Raw genomic sequence first — 15,161 nt, 5'->3', positions numbered from 1 at the left:
TGCAGCCTTTACCTCCTGGGTTCAAGTGATTCTCGTGCCTCAGCCTCCCGAGTAACTGGGACATCAGACGCCACCAACACACCAGCTAATTTTCGTATTTTTAGTAGAGATGGTATTTCGCCATGTTGGCCAGGCTGGTCTTGAACTCCTGGCCTCAAGTGATCTGCCCACCTCAGCCTCCCAAAGTGCTAGGATTAGAGGCCTGAGCCACCACTCTCAGCCTATGCAACTGTTTTAAAAATTGTATCTTAGGCCAAGCACAGCAGCTCACACCTGTAATCCCAGCACTTTGGGAGGCCAAGGCAAGTGGGTCACCAGAGGTCAGGAGTTCGAGACCAACTGACCAACATAGAGAAACCCCATCTGTACTAAAAATACAAAAATTAGCCAGGCATGGTGGTATGCATTTGTAGTCCGAGCTATTCAGTAGGCTGAGGCAGGAGAATCACTTGGACCCAGGAGGCAAAGGTTGCAGTGAGCCAAGATCACACCACTGCATTCTAGCCTAGGGAACAGAACAAGACTCCATCTCAAAAAATCATAATAATGTATACATTATCATTTTTATTCTTCTAAGATAGATATATATATATATATATGTATGTATGAGAGACATATATATCTCTTAGAAGAACATCTAAAGGGAAAAAAAGTGCACAGTATATTAAAAGCAGTCGTATTTAAGCTCTTGATATAGTAAAGCCTACTCATGTAATAATGGTGAATAATTAATAGATATTATTCTTACAGGTGTCCAAATGGAAAGGGCAGGCTATAATACTAAGTTCTTGTGGGCCAGGCACAGTGGCTCTCACCTGTAATCCCAGCACTTTGGGAGGCCGAGGCAGGTAGATCACAATGTCAAGAGATCGAGACCATCCTGGCCAACATGATGAAACCCCATCTCTACTAAAAATATAAAAATCAGCTGGATGTGGTGGTGCACCACTGTAGTCCCAGCTACCCGGGAGGCTGATACAGGAGAATCACATAAAACCAGGTGGCGAAAGTTGCAGTGAGCCAAGATAACACCACTGCACTCCAGCCTGGCGACAGAGCCAGACTCCATCAAAAAAAAAAAAAAAAAACACACACACACACACACACAACCAAGTTTGGTGTGATTCTATTTTTTTTGTTTGTTTATTTCAGAAAGGGAGGTGGGGGGAATTGCAGAATGTGTACAATTGCACACGGAAAAAAATAGAACACATACTGAAATGTTAGCAATGGTTATCTCTGAATCATGAGATGAAGGATGATTTTGTTTTGTTTTGTTTTGTTTTTTTGTTGTGTTTTCTACAGTGAACCCTGATGCCTTTATTAAAGAGAAAAAAAATTAGTTGATTCAATTCAAAACAAAATTAAACAGTAGTCAAATGAGTCTTGTCTTAAACCACTATCTACAACTGCACTGTCACAAAAAGTAGCCCCTCAGTAGCCACAAATAAGCACATGTGGCTGTTGAGCACTGGAAATGTGGCTAGTCTGAATTAATGTGTTATTAAGTGTAAAATACACAGTGGTTTTGGATTTTGAAGACTTTGTTGGAAAAAAGGAATGTAAAATATCTCAATTTTTATAGATTACATATTGAAGTGATATTTTTATTATGTTCTATTAAATAGACTATTACTAAAATTAATGTCACCTATTTCTATTTTACCTATTTTAAATGTTGCTGCTAATAAAGTTTTAAATGACATATGTGGCTTACATTATATTTCTATTAGACAGTACTGGTCCAGGGATTCTAAACTCCTAAAACTTCTAAGAATTCTGGGACCCAGAAAATCATGGGAGAATCATGTGAAAGTAGCACAGATTGTTCTCTATTGTCCTGGGCTTTATAGTTCCCAATCTCCAAGTGCTTCTGCAGGTGATCTTACCCCACTTTGCCACTTTGAGTATCTTTGTGAGCATAACTCTGTTTCCTTTATTCGCAAAGTGACAGTAAAATTATTTATATGAAGCGTCTCATTTTAACCTTAACCTTTCACTTCCCCTATTCTTTCTTTATTGTTCTTCCCAATTAGAAGGGAGCCGTGGGCCAGGTATGGTGGCTCACACCTGTAATCCCAGCATTTTGGGAGGCCAAGGTGGGCAGATCATGAGATCAAGAGATCGAGACCATCCTGGCCAGCATGGTGAAACCCCCAGTGTCTGCTAAAAATACAAAAATTAGCTGGGCATGGTGGTGTGTGCCTGTAGACTCAGCTCCTTGGGAGGCTGAGACAGGAGAATTGCTCGAACCCAGGAGGTGGAGGTTGCAGTGAGCTGAGATTGTGCCACTGCACTCCAGCCTGGTGACTGAGCAAGACTTTGTCTCAAAAAAAAAAAAAGAGGGTCCCACTTCTTTGGTCTTCTAGAACAATAATACCCCTAGAACAAGTGATTATGTGAAACATGTAAGTGTTATGGAAGTACTCATGAAAAAGTTTCTTTGGACCTTATGTTTTCTAGAATTATACTACAATCTTATGTTTTACAGTATGAAAGAAGGCTAAAGACCCCTTCAGTCACTTATTCTGTGATAAAATGAAAAGTGGAAGAGCTGTTTGAAGCTACCACTTATAATAAAATTAGGTTATCTCTATGGTCATTGATTATTTAATATCAATACAGAATAAATTTACAGATAATTATCTATTTTTCATAAGTTATTTGTATAAGCTAATAGCTATTTATTTTCATGTAGGGATTATTAATGAATATATATTTATTCCAGGGATTTCTTCCAGAAAGCATGTATGAACGTATTCTCACTGGTCCCGTAGTGAGAGAGGAAGTAAGCAGGCGGGGGAGACGGCCTAAAAGTGGAATTGCGAAGGCCACAGCAGCAGCAGCTGCTGCTGCATCTGCCACCAGTGTTTCAGGCAATCCTTTGTTAGCCAATGGATTACTTCCAGGTGTGGATCTCACAACTCTTCAGGCCTTACAACAAAACCTACAAAACTTGCAGTCACTGCAAGTAACTGCAGGGTTGATGGGAATGCCTACTGGCCTTTCTTCTGGAGGAGAAGCTAAAAACATGGCTGCTATGTTCCCCATGCTGCTGTCAGGAATGGCTGGATTACCAAATCTGTTGGGCATGGGAGGACTCCTGACAAAGCCTACAGAATCTGGGACAGAAGACAAAAAGGGAAGTGACTCTAAGGAGCCAGAAGGAAAAAAAGAAAGGACAGAGAGCCAAAGTTCAGAGAATGGTGGAGAAAACTCTGTATCAAGTTCTCCTTCAACGTCCTCCACTGCTGCATTAAATACAGCTGCAGCTGCCAACCCATTAGCTCTTAACCCACTATTACTATCCAATATACTTTATCCAGGGATGCTTCTCACTCCAGGCCTTAATCTTCATATTCCAACTTTGTCCCAGTCCAATACTTTTGATGTACAAAACAAAAACAGTGACTTAGGCTCATCTAAGTCTGTAGAAGTTAAGGAAGAAGATTCCAGAATTAAAGATCAGGAAGACAAAGGGGGAACTGAACCAAGTCCTCTCAATGAAAACAGCACAGATGAGGGTTCAGAGAAAGCTGATGCTTCATCTGGATCTGATAGTACATCATCATCATCTGAGGATTCAGATTCTAGTAATGAAGACTGATTCCCAGACTCTGCACTTAAAATACGAACTGATTTTGGATTTTTTCTTTAATAATTAATTGTAAATACCCCAGTGTTGAGTGCATCAATAACTTACTGACCGAACATTTCAGTTATTTGTTTAGAAGTGCAAACTGCTTTCAGAGACGTTTTGCATGTAATATTTCTTAAGATTCATAAGTTTCTGAACTCGTATGTACTATCAGATACATAAAGGTGTAAAATTACAACAAAAGGCATTATAATTTTGTTGGGGGTTAATTTTATGAAAATTATGCTCAATAAGAGTTGTATATTTAATATATTTGCAGTGAACACAGAATACTTTATGCATATTACTGATTTAATTTGAATATAGTTTTACAGCCTCCTTGACACCTATAATTTACAGATCAAAACTCAGCAATAATTTGGGCAGCTAATGAATGTCATGAAAGCTGTAGAATCTACATCACCATCCATTGCTTTAATTACATGAAAATGCTCTAGTGTTGTGATGCACTGCTGATGTTTCCAATTCAGGTACAAGTATGTTTTAAAGAAGAAATAAGTTTCCCAATCAGCCAACTTAACTGGCTACCTGTTACCTCAGCTGAGTTAGTTTAGGAAGTTTACATTCGTTTCTAATTCTATACTTGTTTTCAGGGGTTTTTTAAACACATCCTATATATCATGTTAATCTGGCAAGAAATATGACTTGCTTTTTGCTGAGCTTAACTCAGATATCAGTAAAATCATAAAATAATCATGTGTCATGTGATTTTGGCACCCTATACGTAGTTTTAACTTTTCAAAGTTTGGCCTCCTATTAGAAATAATTATGTCTCAGAAGAGTAATGTCTGTTTCCAGGGTTCAGAAAAGGCAAACTCATGAAATGCCACTGAAAAAAACTTTCAACACAGCATACTTCATGTAAAAGAAATTGTTTGTTTGCTTTCTTTGCGTAAATTTCTATTTGTGTTTTATGTCATGGAAATATTCCAGAATTAACAGATAATAGTGGTAAAGTAATACGCAGATAGCCTAAATTCATTTTGCGTTTCTAGGTGTAAGCAGACTAAATGTTGCCCAGAATCAGTGTTGGGTTATCAGTTTATATTAAATATACTGAGTTGCCCGTTTTAAAAATGCACTTTGAATAATCTCAAAAAAGATGTACAAGTTATACCTGTAAACCACAAAAGTGAAGCCCAAGGCTTCTGTTCAATTTCATAGAATCCTTTACCATGTAAAATTTGTCTGATATTTGATTTGTGATACAATTTCTGCTGCTAAAGCTGCTATTATTCTGACAAGGTAGAGGTCCAGGTTCACCTTCATATATATTTAAAACAATTAGTATTGAATTGGACTTTAAAATACTGACATTCTAAGGAGAGATATATGTTAGCATTTTTCTGGTACTCAAATAAGTTAGTGGTAAAGTCTACAAGGGGATAAATTCAGAGGGAAAAAGTATTCCAGTTCTCTCCTACAGAAAAAAATAACTTTAAGTATGTTTTGATAGAACTGTTGCTTTGTCATGAATAAGCAATTGTATTAGGTTGTCCAAGACCTTTACCAGTAAATTATGTTTCTGTATGTAAAATAACTAACCCCTTATTAGAGAGACAGTGTTATATGTATTTACAAAATTATATAAGTTCCATTGGGATTGTATTGATTTTGTATTTTCCCAAAATAGTACTTTGAATTGATAGTCCTTTATGCAATGTCTTAGCAATAGTCTCTATAATGCCCATCCAGGAGAAGTGGGTAGTAATTCTTCATCATGAAAATTATATATTACATATTTAGTATCTTCCCTTTGCAGTATTGCACTTTTGTTTAACTAGAATACACCTATGAGATAGCCAAAGTTTTTCAAACACAGTTAACTTAGTTTGCTGGTGGAGTATTTCAACACCATCCACATTTCCCTTCCTCCCTCTAGTTCTACCCACATGATCTTTATTCCTTTCTTTCCCCAACTTAAAAAAAAAAAAAAAAAAAAAAAAAAATCTCTAGATCTTGTCACTAAAATCTAATTTATATCAAATTTATGAGAGAAAGTATTTTCCTAATTATGGTCAAATAAATTTGGTTAACATCCTAGTGATTCTATTTCTATGTAATAAGGCAATTACAGTTTTCACAGCATTAAGTCTAACATAACTTTAAACATTCTCTTAGGTTTCAAGATACTTCTATTTAATATTGACTGGGGAAAAGTTGTCCAGCTATCAGCTAAGAAAACACATGCAAATAAGGTTGTGTAAAGTTAAGGGTTATAAGGAAAAAACAGTAGAATTACATAATACTAAAGTTGCAGTTGAAAGGATATTCAAGTTATGTGTTGGTAGTTACTAAAAGAATTATAGCTGTTATTGCCTTGTATTTATAGCCCTTGTTTCAGGTTTCATGATTCAAGTCTTAGTCCAATCTTTCTTTTGGACATTTGCAATATTTACCAGTTGTGTTTTGTGTAGTCTGAATTTGCTTTCTGTAGTTGAGCAAACGTCTTAAAAAGTCATTTGTAATTTATTAAATTACTTTCTATGATGTTCTATAGAGCAAATGGAAGTTTAATTATTTTTTATTAAACATATTCTTTGACTACCCATGATGTCAGCCTCCGTACATGAGAATACTTTTAAAATTGAATTGTATATAGAATTTATCTTATTCCAGTTATGAAAGACACCATATTTGTAAATCATTAAAAGGAAAATATACCTTGGAAGAATTTTAAAAACAAAAATTGGCTATAATTTTATCCACAGTATCTTAAATGCTGTCCATTTTTCATTTTGATTTAACTTTATTGTTAATAGTGTTCGTTGTTGATATAGGTGGTTGCAAAAAAAGAAAAAACCACTTCTTGGGCATTCAAATTATTAAACCCCAATTTTGCAGCCAATATCAGCCTCATAGTGAACACTAAGTATTATTTTCTCATGTTTTTCGACTTTTGTCAGAAATACTCAAAAGATATACCTCACCTCTTGAAGAAGTACATTTGGAAATCAGTAATTATTTTTTTCCCTTGGTTTTAAGAGTGTTTCCTAACTCATTGCCATTGTTGGTAGTGTTCTTTATAAACATTAAAGAAAATAGTTTTTCCTCTAATTACAAAACTAAAACAGTGGAGTCTCATAGTCATTTATCTTGAACACATTCAACTACACTTTCATGTTTAAAAAACTTTTTTCTTTTTTGTACAACAAAGCAGAAAAACACAAACCAACTGCTTCATCTAGTACTCATCCAGAGGAACAGTTATATGTTCAGTGTTGGAAGAAGAATTGCCTATGTTGGACATCTTTCAGAAAAGGTAACAATGTATAAAATGTATTCTGTATTTTGTGAGCTATATGAGAGATAAGAGTGAATCTTTCTTCTTTTTTTAAGTAAGAGAATGTCTTCCTCTGTCTCACCTAGACTAGAGTGCAGTGGTGCAATCATGGCCTACTGCATTCTTGGCCTCTTGGGCTCATGCAATCCTCCCATCTAAGCCTCCTGAGTGGTTGGGACTACAGCGTGCGTCACTACAGCCAGCTAATTTTTCTATTTTTTGTAGAGTTGGGGTTTTGCCATGTTGCCCAGGCTGATCTCGAAACTCCTGGATTCAAGTAATCTACCCATCTCGGCCTCCCAAAGTGCTGGAATTACAGGTGTGAACCACTACACCCAGCCAGGAATGATTTTTGACTACACATAATATTCACTTTATATAATAAACTTAGAACTTAATCTCTATTTAAGCTATTTATTTTAAAATTCAGGAAAGCACAAAAATATTTAAATCATCCATACACTAAACCTACCCAGAGATAAACACTGTCAGTGTTAAATTCATCTTTTGTACATCTATGTCATTTATATGTAGTGGGGTTATGTAGTGTCATTCAGAAACTCATGTCAACCTAGAACCTCAGAATGTGACCTTATTTTGGAAATCGGGTCTTGGCAGATGTAATTAGTTACAGTCATGCTGGGTTAGGGTGGGCCCTAAATCTAATGACTAGTGTCCTTAGAAGAAGAGCAGAAGGTACACAGGAACACTGGGAAGAAGGCTTTGTGACAAAGGAGATTGGAGATAATGTTCCTACAACTAAGGAACAGCAAGGATTGCCAGCAACCACCGAAAGCTAGGAGAGAGGTAAGAAGCATTCTCCTTCACATAGCTTCCAGAAAGCCAACCCTGCCAACACCTTGATTTGGGGTTTCTGACCTGAACTGTAAGAGAATAAATTTCCATTGTTTTAAGTCACCTAGTTTGTGGTAATTTGTCATAGCAGCCCTAGGAAGCATAGCTTTTCATATTAACTCAATGTTATTATGGTGCATAGTTTCTACCTGCTGTAGACTTTGAAAAAGTAGGAAAAAAACTTAGTGCACTGCCCTTATTATACTGACCTATGTCAAATAGGAATCCTGCAATGTGATTTTTAATACATCGTGTTGATTCATACAGATGTAATTTATTTAATCATTACTTTTAAATGGACATTTAGGTTTATATGGACATTTTTGCAACCATCCTTAAATAATTTGTTTAATTCCTAGAACTGAAAATACTTCCCCTGTTTTTCAGGATTTCAGTTTATGTTGCCACATTTATAATAAAGCTTTTAGCAGCTATTTATACTAACATTAGCAGCATACATTTTCTGCATGCCCATTTATTCCCAAATCCTTACCAATGCTGAGTATTGTCTTTTTAAATAATCTTTGCCAAATTAATAGGCATATATTATATTTTGATGATCTTTAAAATTAACTTGTTCTTTTTTCTTAGTAACAAGAAGACATGTATATTATAGAAAATCCAAGGGGACAGGGGAAGCACAGAGTAAACAAAACCCACATAACACTGAAATTCAGAGATAATCATTAACCTTTGGGTAATTTTTCTTTGCATATACATTATATATATTTTAATAACAATGGAGTTATACTGTACATACCATTTGTAACCTACTTTTTTCATTAACTATATCATGATTATCTTTCCATATCAGAATCTTCTACAACAGTATTAAAGACTTTCTAATACTCCAATATATAGACGTATTATAATTTACTTAATACCCAATTACTGAACATTTAGATATATAATATTTCAGTTTGGGGCTATTAAACAATAAAGTGTTTGTAGTTGAATCATTGCATATATTTATGATTCTTTCATTAAAATAAATATTTAGGCATGTAATAGTTGTGTTTGAATCTTAGAACCAATCTAAGATTATTTTATTCCCAACAGCAAAGCAAACAGGACATGCAGGATACCTGCATTTATAATCTAAATAATTTAAATATACATCATGAATTATTCAGCTCATATACATATGCATGATATATCACAGGCAGTTTTTCTTGTTTTGTGTATTATGCAAACAGTAGACATAAGAAAACTGGAGTAACTTTACTAAAACCAGATAAACAGACTTTAAAACAAAAGAAAATTAATAGAAATAAATATTTTATAGTGATAAAAAGGCCAGGAAAATATCAAAATTATAAACATATATGTACCTAACAAGAAAGCTGCACAATTCATGAAGCAAAAACTAACACAGTTGAAAGAAGAGACATGCAATTGAGAACAGTTGGAGATTTCAATATATCCTTTATATAATGGGTAATATAACTTTAAATAATGGATAGAGCAACTAGGAAAAGAGTCAACAAAACAGAAGACTTGAACAACACTATAACCCATCTAAACCAAAAAGACATCTATTAAGCATTCCACTTAGTAATAAAGGAATAGGCATACATGGAACATTTTTTAGGATAGATCATATGAAAATCTGTAAAACAAGTCTGAAATGTAAAAGGTTGAATCATACAAAGTATGTCTTCCAAGCACTGTAGAATAAGAAGCCAGTAACAAAGCTCAGCAATTCACAATTATGTGGAAATTAAACAATATACTCTTGAATAACAAATGGGGCAAAGAAGAAATCTCAATGGAAATTAGAAAATATCTTGAGAAGTACTAAAACAACATTACAAAACGTGAGATGCAGCCAAAGCAGTGCATAGTGGGAAATCTATTTTAAGAAAAAAATCTCAACTCGACCTGACTTTCCACCTAAAGAAACTAGAAAAAGAAGATCTAGCTAAACACAAAGCAAGCCAAAGTAAGGAAATAATAAAGATTTGAACAGTAATTAAATAAATAATAGAGAAAATAAAACCAAAAGTTGATCCTTCTAAAAGAAATCAATGCTATGGTTTGACTGTGTCCCCCTAATTCCTATGTCGATTGGAGATGAGGCCTTTGGAAAGTACTTAGGATTAGATAAGGTCATCAGGACGGGCCCTCAAGATGGGACTGATGTCTTTGTAAGAGAGACCTGAGAAACCCAAGCTGACATGTTCTTGCCCTCTTGCCATGTTAGGATGCAACAAGAAGACCCTCATCAGATGACAGTGTGATGCTCTTAAACTTCCCAGCCTCCACACCTGTAAGACATAAATTTATTTTCTTATAAATTACCCATTCTGTGGAATTTTGTATAACACAAAATGGACTAAGGTAATCAACCAATTGACAAAACTTTAGCTAGACTGATCAACAGAAAGAGAAGATTCAAATTACTTGAATCAAAAATGAAAGAAGGGACATTCCTACTGACCTTATAGGCACACAAAGGATCATAAGGGAATATTATGAACAAGTGAATGCCAGCAGATTAGATAACCAATATTAAATGAACAAATTCCTAGAAAGATGCTACTGAAACTAGGTCAAAAAGAAATACAAAATCTGAATAGAATTACAATAAGTAAAAAGATTTACTAATTAAAAGCAAGTTTGCCTTGATCCTTTTGTAGTTCATCAGCATGATGATTGGGTGTTCACACACATACATGAGATGTGACACCCTTGAACCTTGTTACCACATGGGCACATTGCCCATCTGACATGGAAAAACAAAACAAAACAAAACAAAACCTTCCCATAAAGAAAATCTGTGAACCAGGCAGCTTCACTGGGGAAAAAGTTAACACCTATTGACAAATTCATCTAAAAGAAGAAAGAGGAAGTGCTCCCCAACTTGTTTTATGAGGTCAGTATTACCCTGATACCAGAAATTGCAAGAAAACTGCTCTCCAATATCCTTTGAGTATAGGCTCAAACAAAATGCCAGCAAACAGAATCCAGCAGTATATAAAAAGGACTATACATCACAAACAACCTGGATTTATTCCAGAAATGCAAGGTTGATTGATGTATGAAAAATAATCAATGTGATATTAATAGAATTTTTAAAACATGCATGATTATTTCAACAGATGCAGAAAAATAATTTCACAGAATCCAGTGCCCTTTCACAGTTTAAAAAAAAAAAAAAAAAACAAAAAAAAACAAAACAAAAAAAAAAAATTCAACAACTAGGGATAGAAGAGAATTTCCTCAACCTGATAAAGGGCATCTATGTAAAACCCACAACTAATATACTTACTAGTGAAAGACTAAATATTTTCTCTTAAGTCAAGAATAAGACAGATATTCACTCCTGCTACCTTTATTCAACATTATTTTGGAAGTTTTTCCCAGGGCAATAAGGCAAGAAAAAGAAAAAAGATATGCAGATGGGAAAATGAAGTAAAAATATCTGTTTCAGATGATATGATCTTGTATACAGAAAATCTTAAAGAATGTACTAAAATAACAGAAAACATTAGAGAACAAATAAGCTTAGCAAGGTTGCAGAATATTACAGCAATATACAAAAATCCATTGTATTCCCAGCTGGCTTCTTTGCAGAAATTGGCCATTTTATCCTAAAATTCATATAGAAATACAAGGGACCCAGAATACAAGACAATTTTAAAAAAAAAATTGACTTCCTTTCTACCGGAACCGCCATCTTCCAGTAATTCGCCAAAATGACTAACACAAAGGGAAGGAGGAGAGGCACCCAAAATATGTTCTCTAGGCCTTTTAGAAAACATGGTATTGTTCCTTTGGCCAGGTATATGTGAATTTATAAGAACAGTGATATTGTAGACATCAAGGGAATGGATACTGCTGAAAAAGAAATGCCCCATAAGTGTTACCATGGCAAAACTGGAAGAGTCTACAGTGTCCCCCAGCATGCTGTTGGCATTGTTATAAACCAACAAGTTAAGGGCAAGATTCTTGCCAAGAGAATTAATGTGCATATTGAGTACATTAAACACTCTTTAAGAGCTGAGACAGCTTCCTGAAACGCATGAAGGAAAATGATCAGAAAAAGAAAGAAGCCAAAGAGAAAGGTACCTGGGTTCAGCTGAAGCACCAGCCTGTTCCACCCAGAGAACCACACTTTGAGAGAACCAATGGGAGGGAGCTTGAGCTGCTGGAACCTATTCCCTATGAATTCATGGCATTATATGTGTTAAAAAAAAAAATGTGGTTGGAGGACTCACACTTCTTGATTTCAAAACTTACTACAAAGACATTGTAATCAAGACAGTATTGTATAGGAATTTATATAAACAAATGGATTAATGGAACAGAAATAAGAGCTTAGAAATAAATCCTTAACATTTATGGTTGGTTAATTTTTCTTCCAGCCTTACTGAGGTATAATTAACAAATAAAAATTGCATATATTTAATAGTGGATGTCGTGTCTTTTTTGCTTTTGTTTGTTTTTGTTTTTTTTTTTTTTTGAGTCTCACTCTGTCACCCAGGCTGGAGTGCAGTGGTAAAATCATAGCTCACTGCAGCTTCAAATTCCTGGGCTCAAGCAATTCTCCTTCAGCATCCGAAGTAACTAGGACTGCAGACATGCAGCACGATGCCTAATTTATATATATATATATATATATATATATATATATATATATACACACACACATATATATATGTGGAGATCAAATGTACAACATAATAACTACAGTTGGTAATACTGTATACAACTGTATATAAATGTACAACATATAACTATAGTAGTTAATACTGTAGTTATAATGTACATTTGATATCCACATATATATATTTATAACATATACATATGTGGAGATTATAGTTGGTAATACTGTAGTTATTATGTTGTACATTTGATCTCCACAACACATTCATCCTGTGGAATGGAAACTTTGTACCCTTTGAATGGAAAGCTAATCTTTGAAAGGAGTGCAAAGACAATTCAATGGGGGAAAGGATATTCAGAACAATTGAATATCCATCAACAAAAAAATGAAGTTGCACCCTTTCTCTACTCCATACACAAAAATTAACTCAGAATTGATCAGTCATAAACATAAGAGATGAAACTATAAAACTCTTAGAAGAAAGCATAAGAATAATCTGTTACCTTGAGTTATGCAAAAGCTTCTTTGATTTGACATTAAAAGCACAGGCGATAAAAGAAAAATAAACATCAAAATCAATGTCTTTAGTGCTTCAAAGGGCATGTTCAAGAAAAGAGAAGATTGAGTGTGGTGGCACATGCCTACAGTCCCAGTGCTTTGGGAGGCCAAGGCAGGAAAATTTGCTTAAGCCCAAGACCAGCCTGGGCAACAGAGGGAGACTCCAAATCTATAATAATAATAAGTAAAAAGAAAGAGGACAACCCACAAAACTGGAGAAAATATTTGTAAATCACGTATCTGTAAGTAACTTGTATCTAGAATACATAAAGAACTCTTACAATTCAAAAGTAAAGACAAAAACTCAATTGTAAAAGGAGCATGGATTTGAACAGACATTTCTCCAAAGACATAAAAATAGCCAATACACACATGAAAAGATGCTCAATGTTACTGGCCATTGCATAAACGCAAATCAAAACCAAAATGAGATATCACTTCACACCCCTTAGGATGGCCAGAATTAAAGAGATGCTAACAAGTATTAGTGAGGATGTGGACAAATTACAACTCCCACACATTGCAGGAGGGAATGTACAAAGGCACAGCCCCAGTCTATGGCCATACCACCCTGAACGTGCCCAATCTCATCTGATCTCAGAAGCTAAACAGGGTCAGGCATGGTTAGTACTTGGATGGGAGACTTCATGGGAATACCAGGTGCTGTAGGTTTAACAAAAGAAAGACACAAACAAAGGGAACTGTTTTCCCTTTGGAAAACAGTTTTGCAATTTCTCAAACTATTAAGCATGGTGTTATTACCTACTATAGCTCAGCAATTCTATTCCTAGTATGTACTGAAAGCAATGAAACCATGTTCCCATGAAAACTTGCAGACAAATATTCATGGCAGTATTGTTAGAATAACCGAAAGTAGAAACAACCCAAAAGTCCATCAACAGATGAATAAATAAGATGTGGTCTATCCACAGTTGTGAAGTTATGATATCATCAGAATTGCCCTGAGTAAAAAACAAATTGAAGCAGTCCTGCCCTTATCTCTAAACCTTCAGATAATACTCTCTGATTATATGGGCCGTATAGAACATGTCCTTCCTGCTGACAACCTACTCCAGTTCTTATACTCCTGTAGTTATGCCTACGAAGGTGGTTCACACTACCATACCTACTGCTTTAATGCTTTTTTTTTTTTTTTTTTTTTTTTTTGAGATGGAGTTCCGCTCTTGTTACCCAGGCTAAAGTGCAATGGCGTGATCTCAGCTCACCACAACCTCTGCCTCCTGGGTTCAGGCAATTCTCCTGCCTCAGCCTCCTGAGTAGCTGGTATTACAGGCATGTGCCACCATGCCCAGCTAAGTTTTTGTATTTTTAGTAGAGACGGGGTTTCACCATGTTGACCAGGATGGTCCCGATCTCTTGACCTCATGATCCACCCACCTTGGCCTCCCAAAGTGCTGGGATTACAGGCTTGAGCCACCACGCCTGGCCTTTAATGCTTCTTACTGATGGCTCTGGTAAAAATAGAAAAGCAGCTGTCAGGTGGGAACCGCATAACTCCCTTACTCGATCTGGATTTCCTAGTACTCAGAGAGCTGAGGTTGGAGCCCTAATATTGGCCCTGGAAACATTTTCTGCTCAGCCTATCGATATTGTTCATGACTCTGCTTACTCCATTTATTTATAGCAAAACTTGAAACAGCCCTCATTAAGTCCACTCTTGAGCCCACCCTGTGTGCCCTTTTTCTTCAACTTCAGCAATTGCTGGATCCATGAACACAGACTATTTTCATTAATTACACACATTTGGGCCAACAGCTCGCTGCCTGGTCCACTAGTTCATGGCAATGATCAAGCAGACCTGCAGGTTATGACGTCACTGCTTGACCAAGCCACGCAATCACATCAATTTGTTCAACAAAATTGGAAAAACTTAACAATTTCAACTTACTGAAAGACTAGCTAAACAAATTATTTTACAATGCCCAGATTGCCAGCTCACAGGCATGTTCCCTCCTTCATCAGGTATTAACCCTAGAGGACTAGAACCTAATCAATTATGGCACACAGATGTTATGCACACCCCTGAATCTGGAAAACTAAGATATGTACATGCATCCGTTGATACCTATTCCCACCTAATTAGTTCACATGCTCTTCCTGGAGAGTCCTCGTAATATGTTATTAACATCTTCTCTTAACTTTTGTGTTTATAGGGTGGCCCATAAAAATTAAAACTG

The 15,161-nt window shown here is 35.6% G+C and overlaps 1 protein-coding gene, 1 non-coding gene and 1 pseudogene across 11 annotated transcripts in view; all 3 read left to right on the top strand.

The window, feature by feature from the left end:
- CHD9 (chromodomain helicase DNA binding protein 9) overlaps positions 1–6,205 on the top strand; it is a 274,030-nt gene extending 267,825 nt beyond the window's left edge. For 7 of the 10 annotated variants that reach the window (XM_074402930.1, XM_074402946.1, XM_010347841.3 and 4 more), the window contains one exon: positions 2,729–5,652. In XM_074402930.1, coding sequence (XP_074259031.1) covers positions 2,729–3,607 — 879 coding nt within the window. In that variant the 3' untranslated portion in view covers positions 3,608–5,652. Of the gene's footprint in view, positions 1–2,728 lie in introns of all 10 variants that reach the window. The other 3 variants (XM_074402982.1, XM_074402992.1, XM_074402975.1) reach the window with 1 other exon arrangement.
- Positions 6,206–10,423: 4,218 nt separating this feature from the next.
- On the top strand, positions 10,424–10,527 carry LOC120362274 (small nucleolar RNA U13). Its single transcript, XR_005578228.1, has one exon. It is a non-coding gene; the product is annotated as a small nucleolar RNA U13 (small nucleolar RNA).
- Positions 10,528–13,516: 2,989 nt separating this feature from the next.
- On the top strand, positions 13,517–13,635 carry LOC120361895 (5S ribosomal RNA; annotated as a pseudogene).
- The last annotated feature ends 1,526 nt before the right edge of the window (positions 13,636–15,161 follow it).

This window comes from Saimiri boliviensis, chromosome 1, assembly GCF_048565385.1.
Source record: "Saimiri boliviensis isolate mSaiBol1 chromosome 1, mSaiBol1.pri, whole genome shotgun sequence".
NCBI lineage: Eukaryota > Metazoa > Chordata > Mammalia > Primates > Cebidae > Saimiri > Saimiri boliviensis.
The sequence above is the reverse complement of the archived record's forward strand: the minus strand, read 5'-3'. Positions and strand labels throughout refer to the sequence as shown.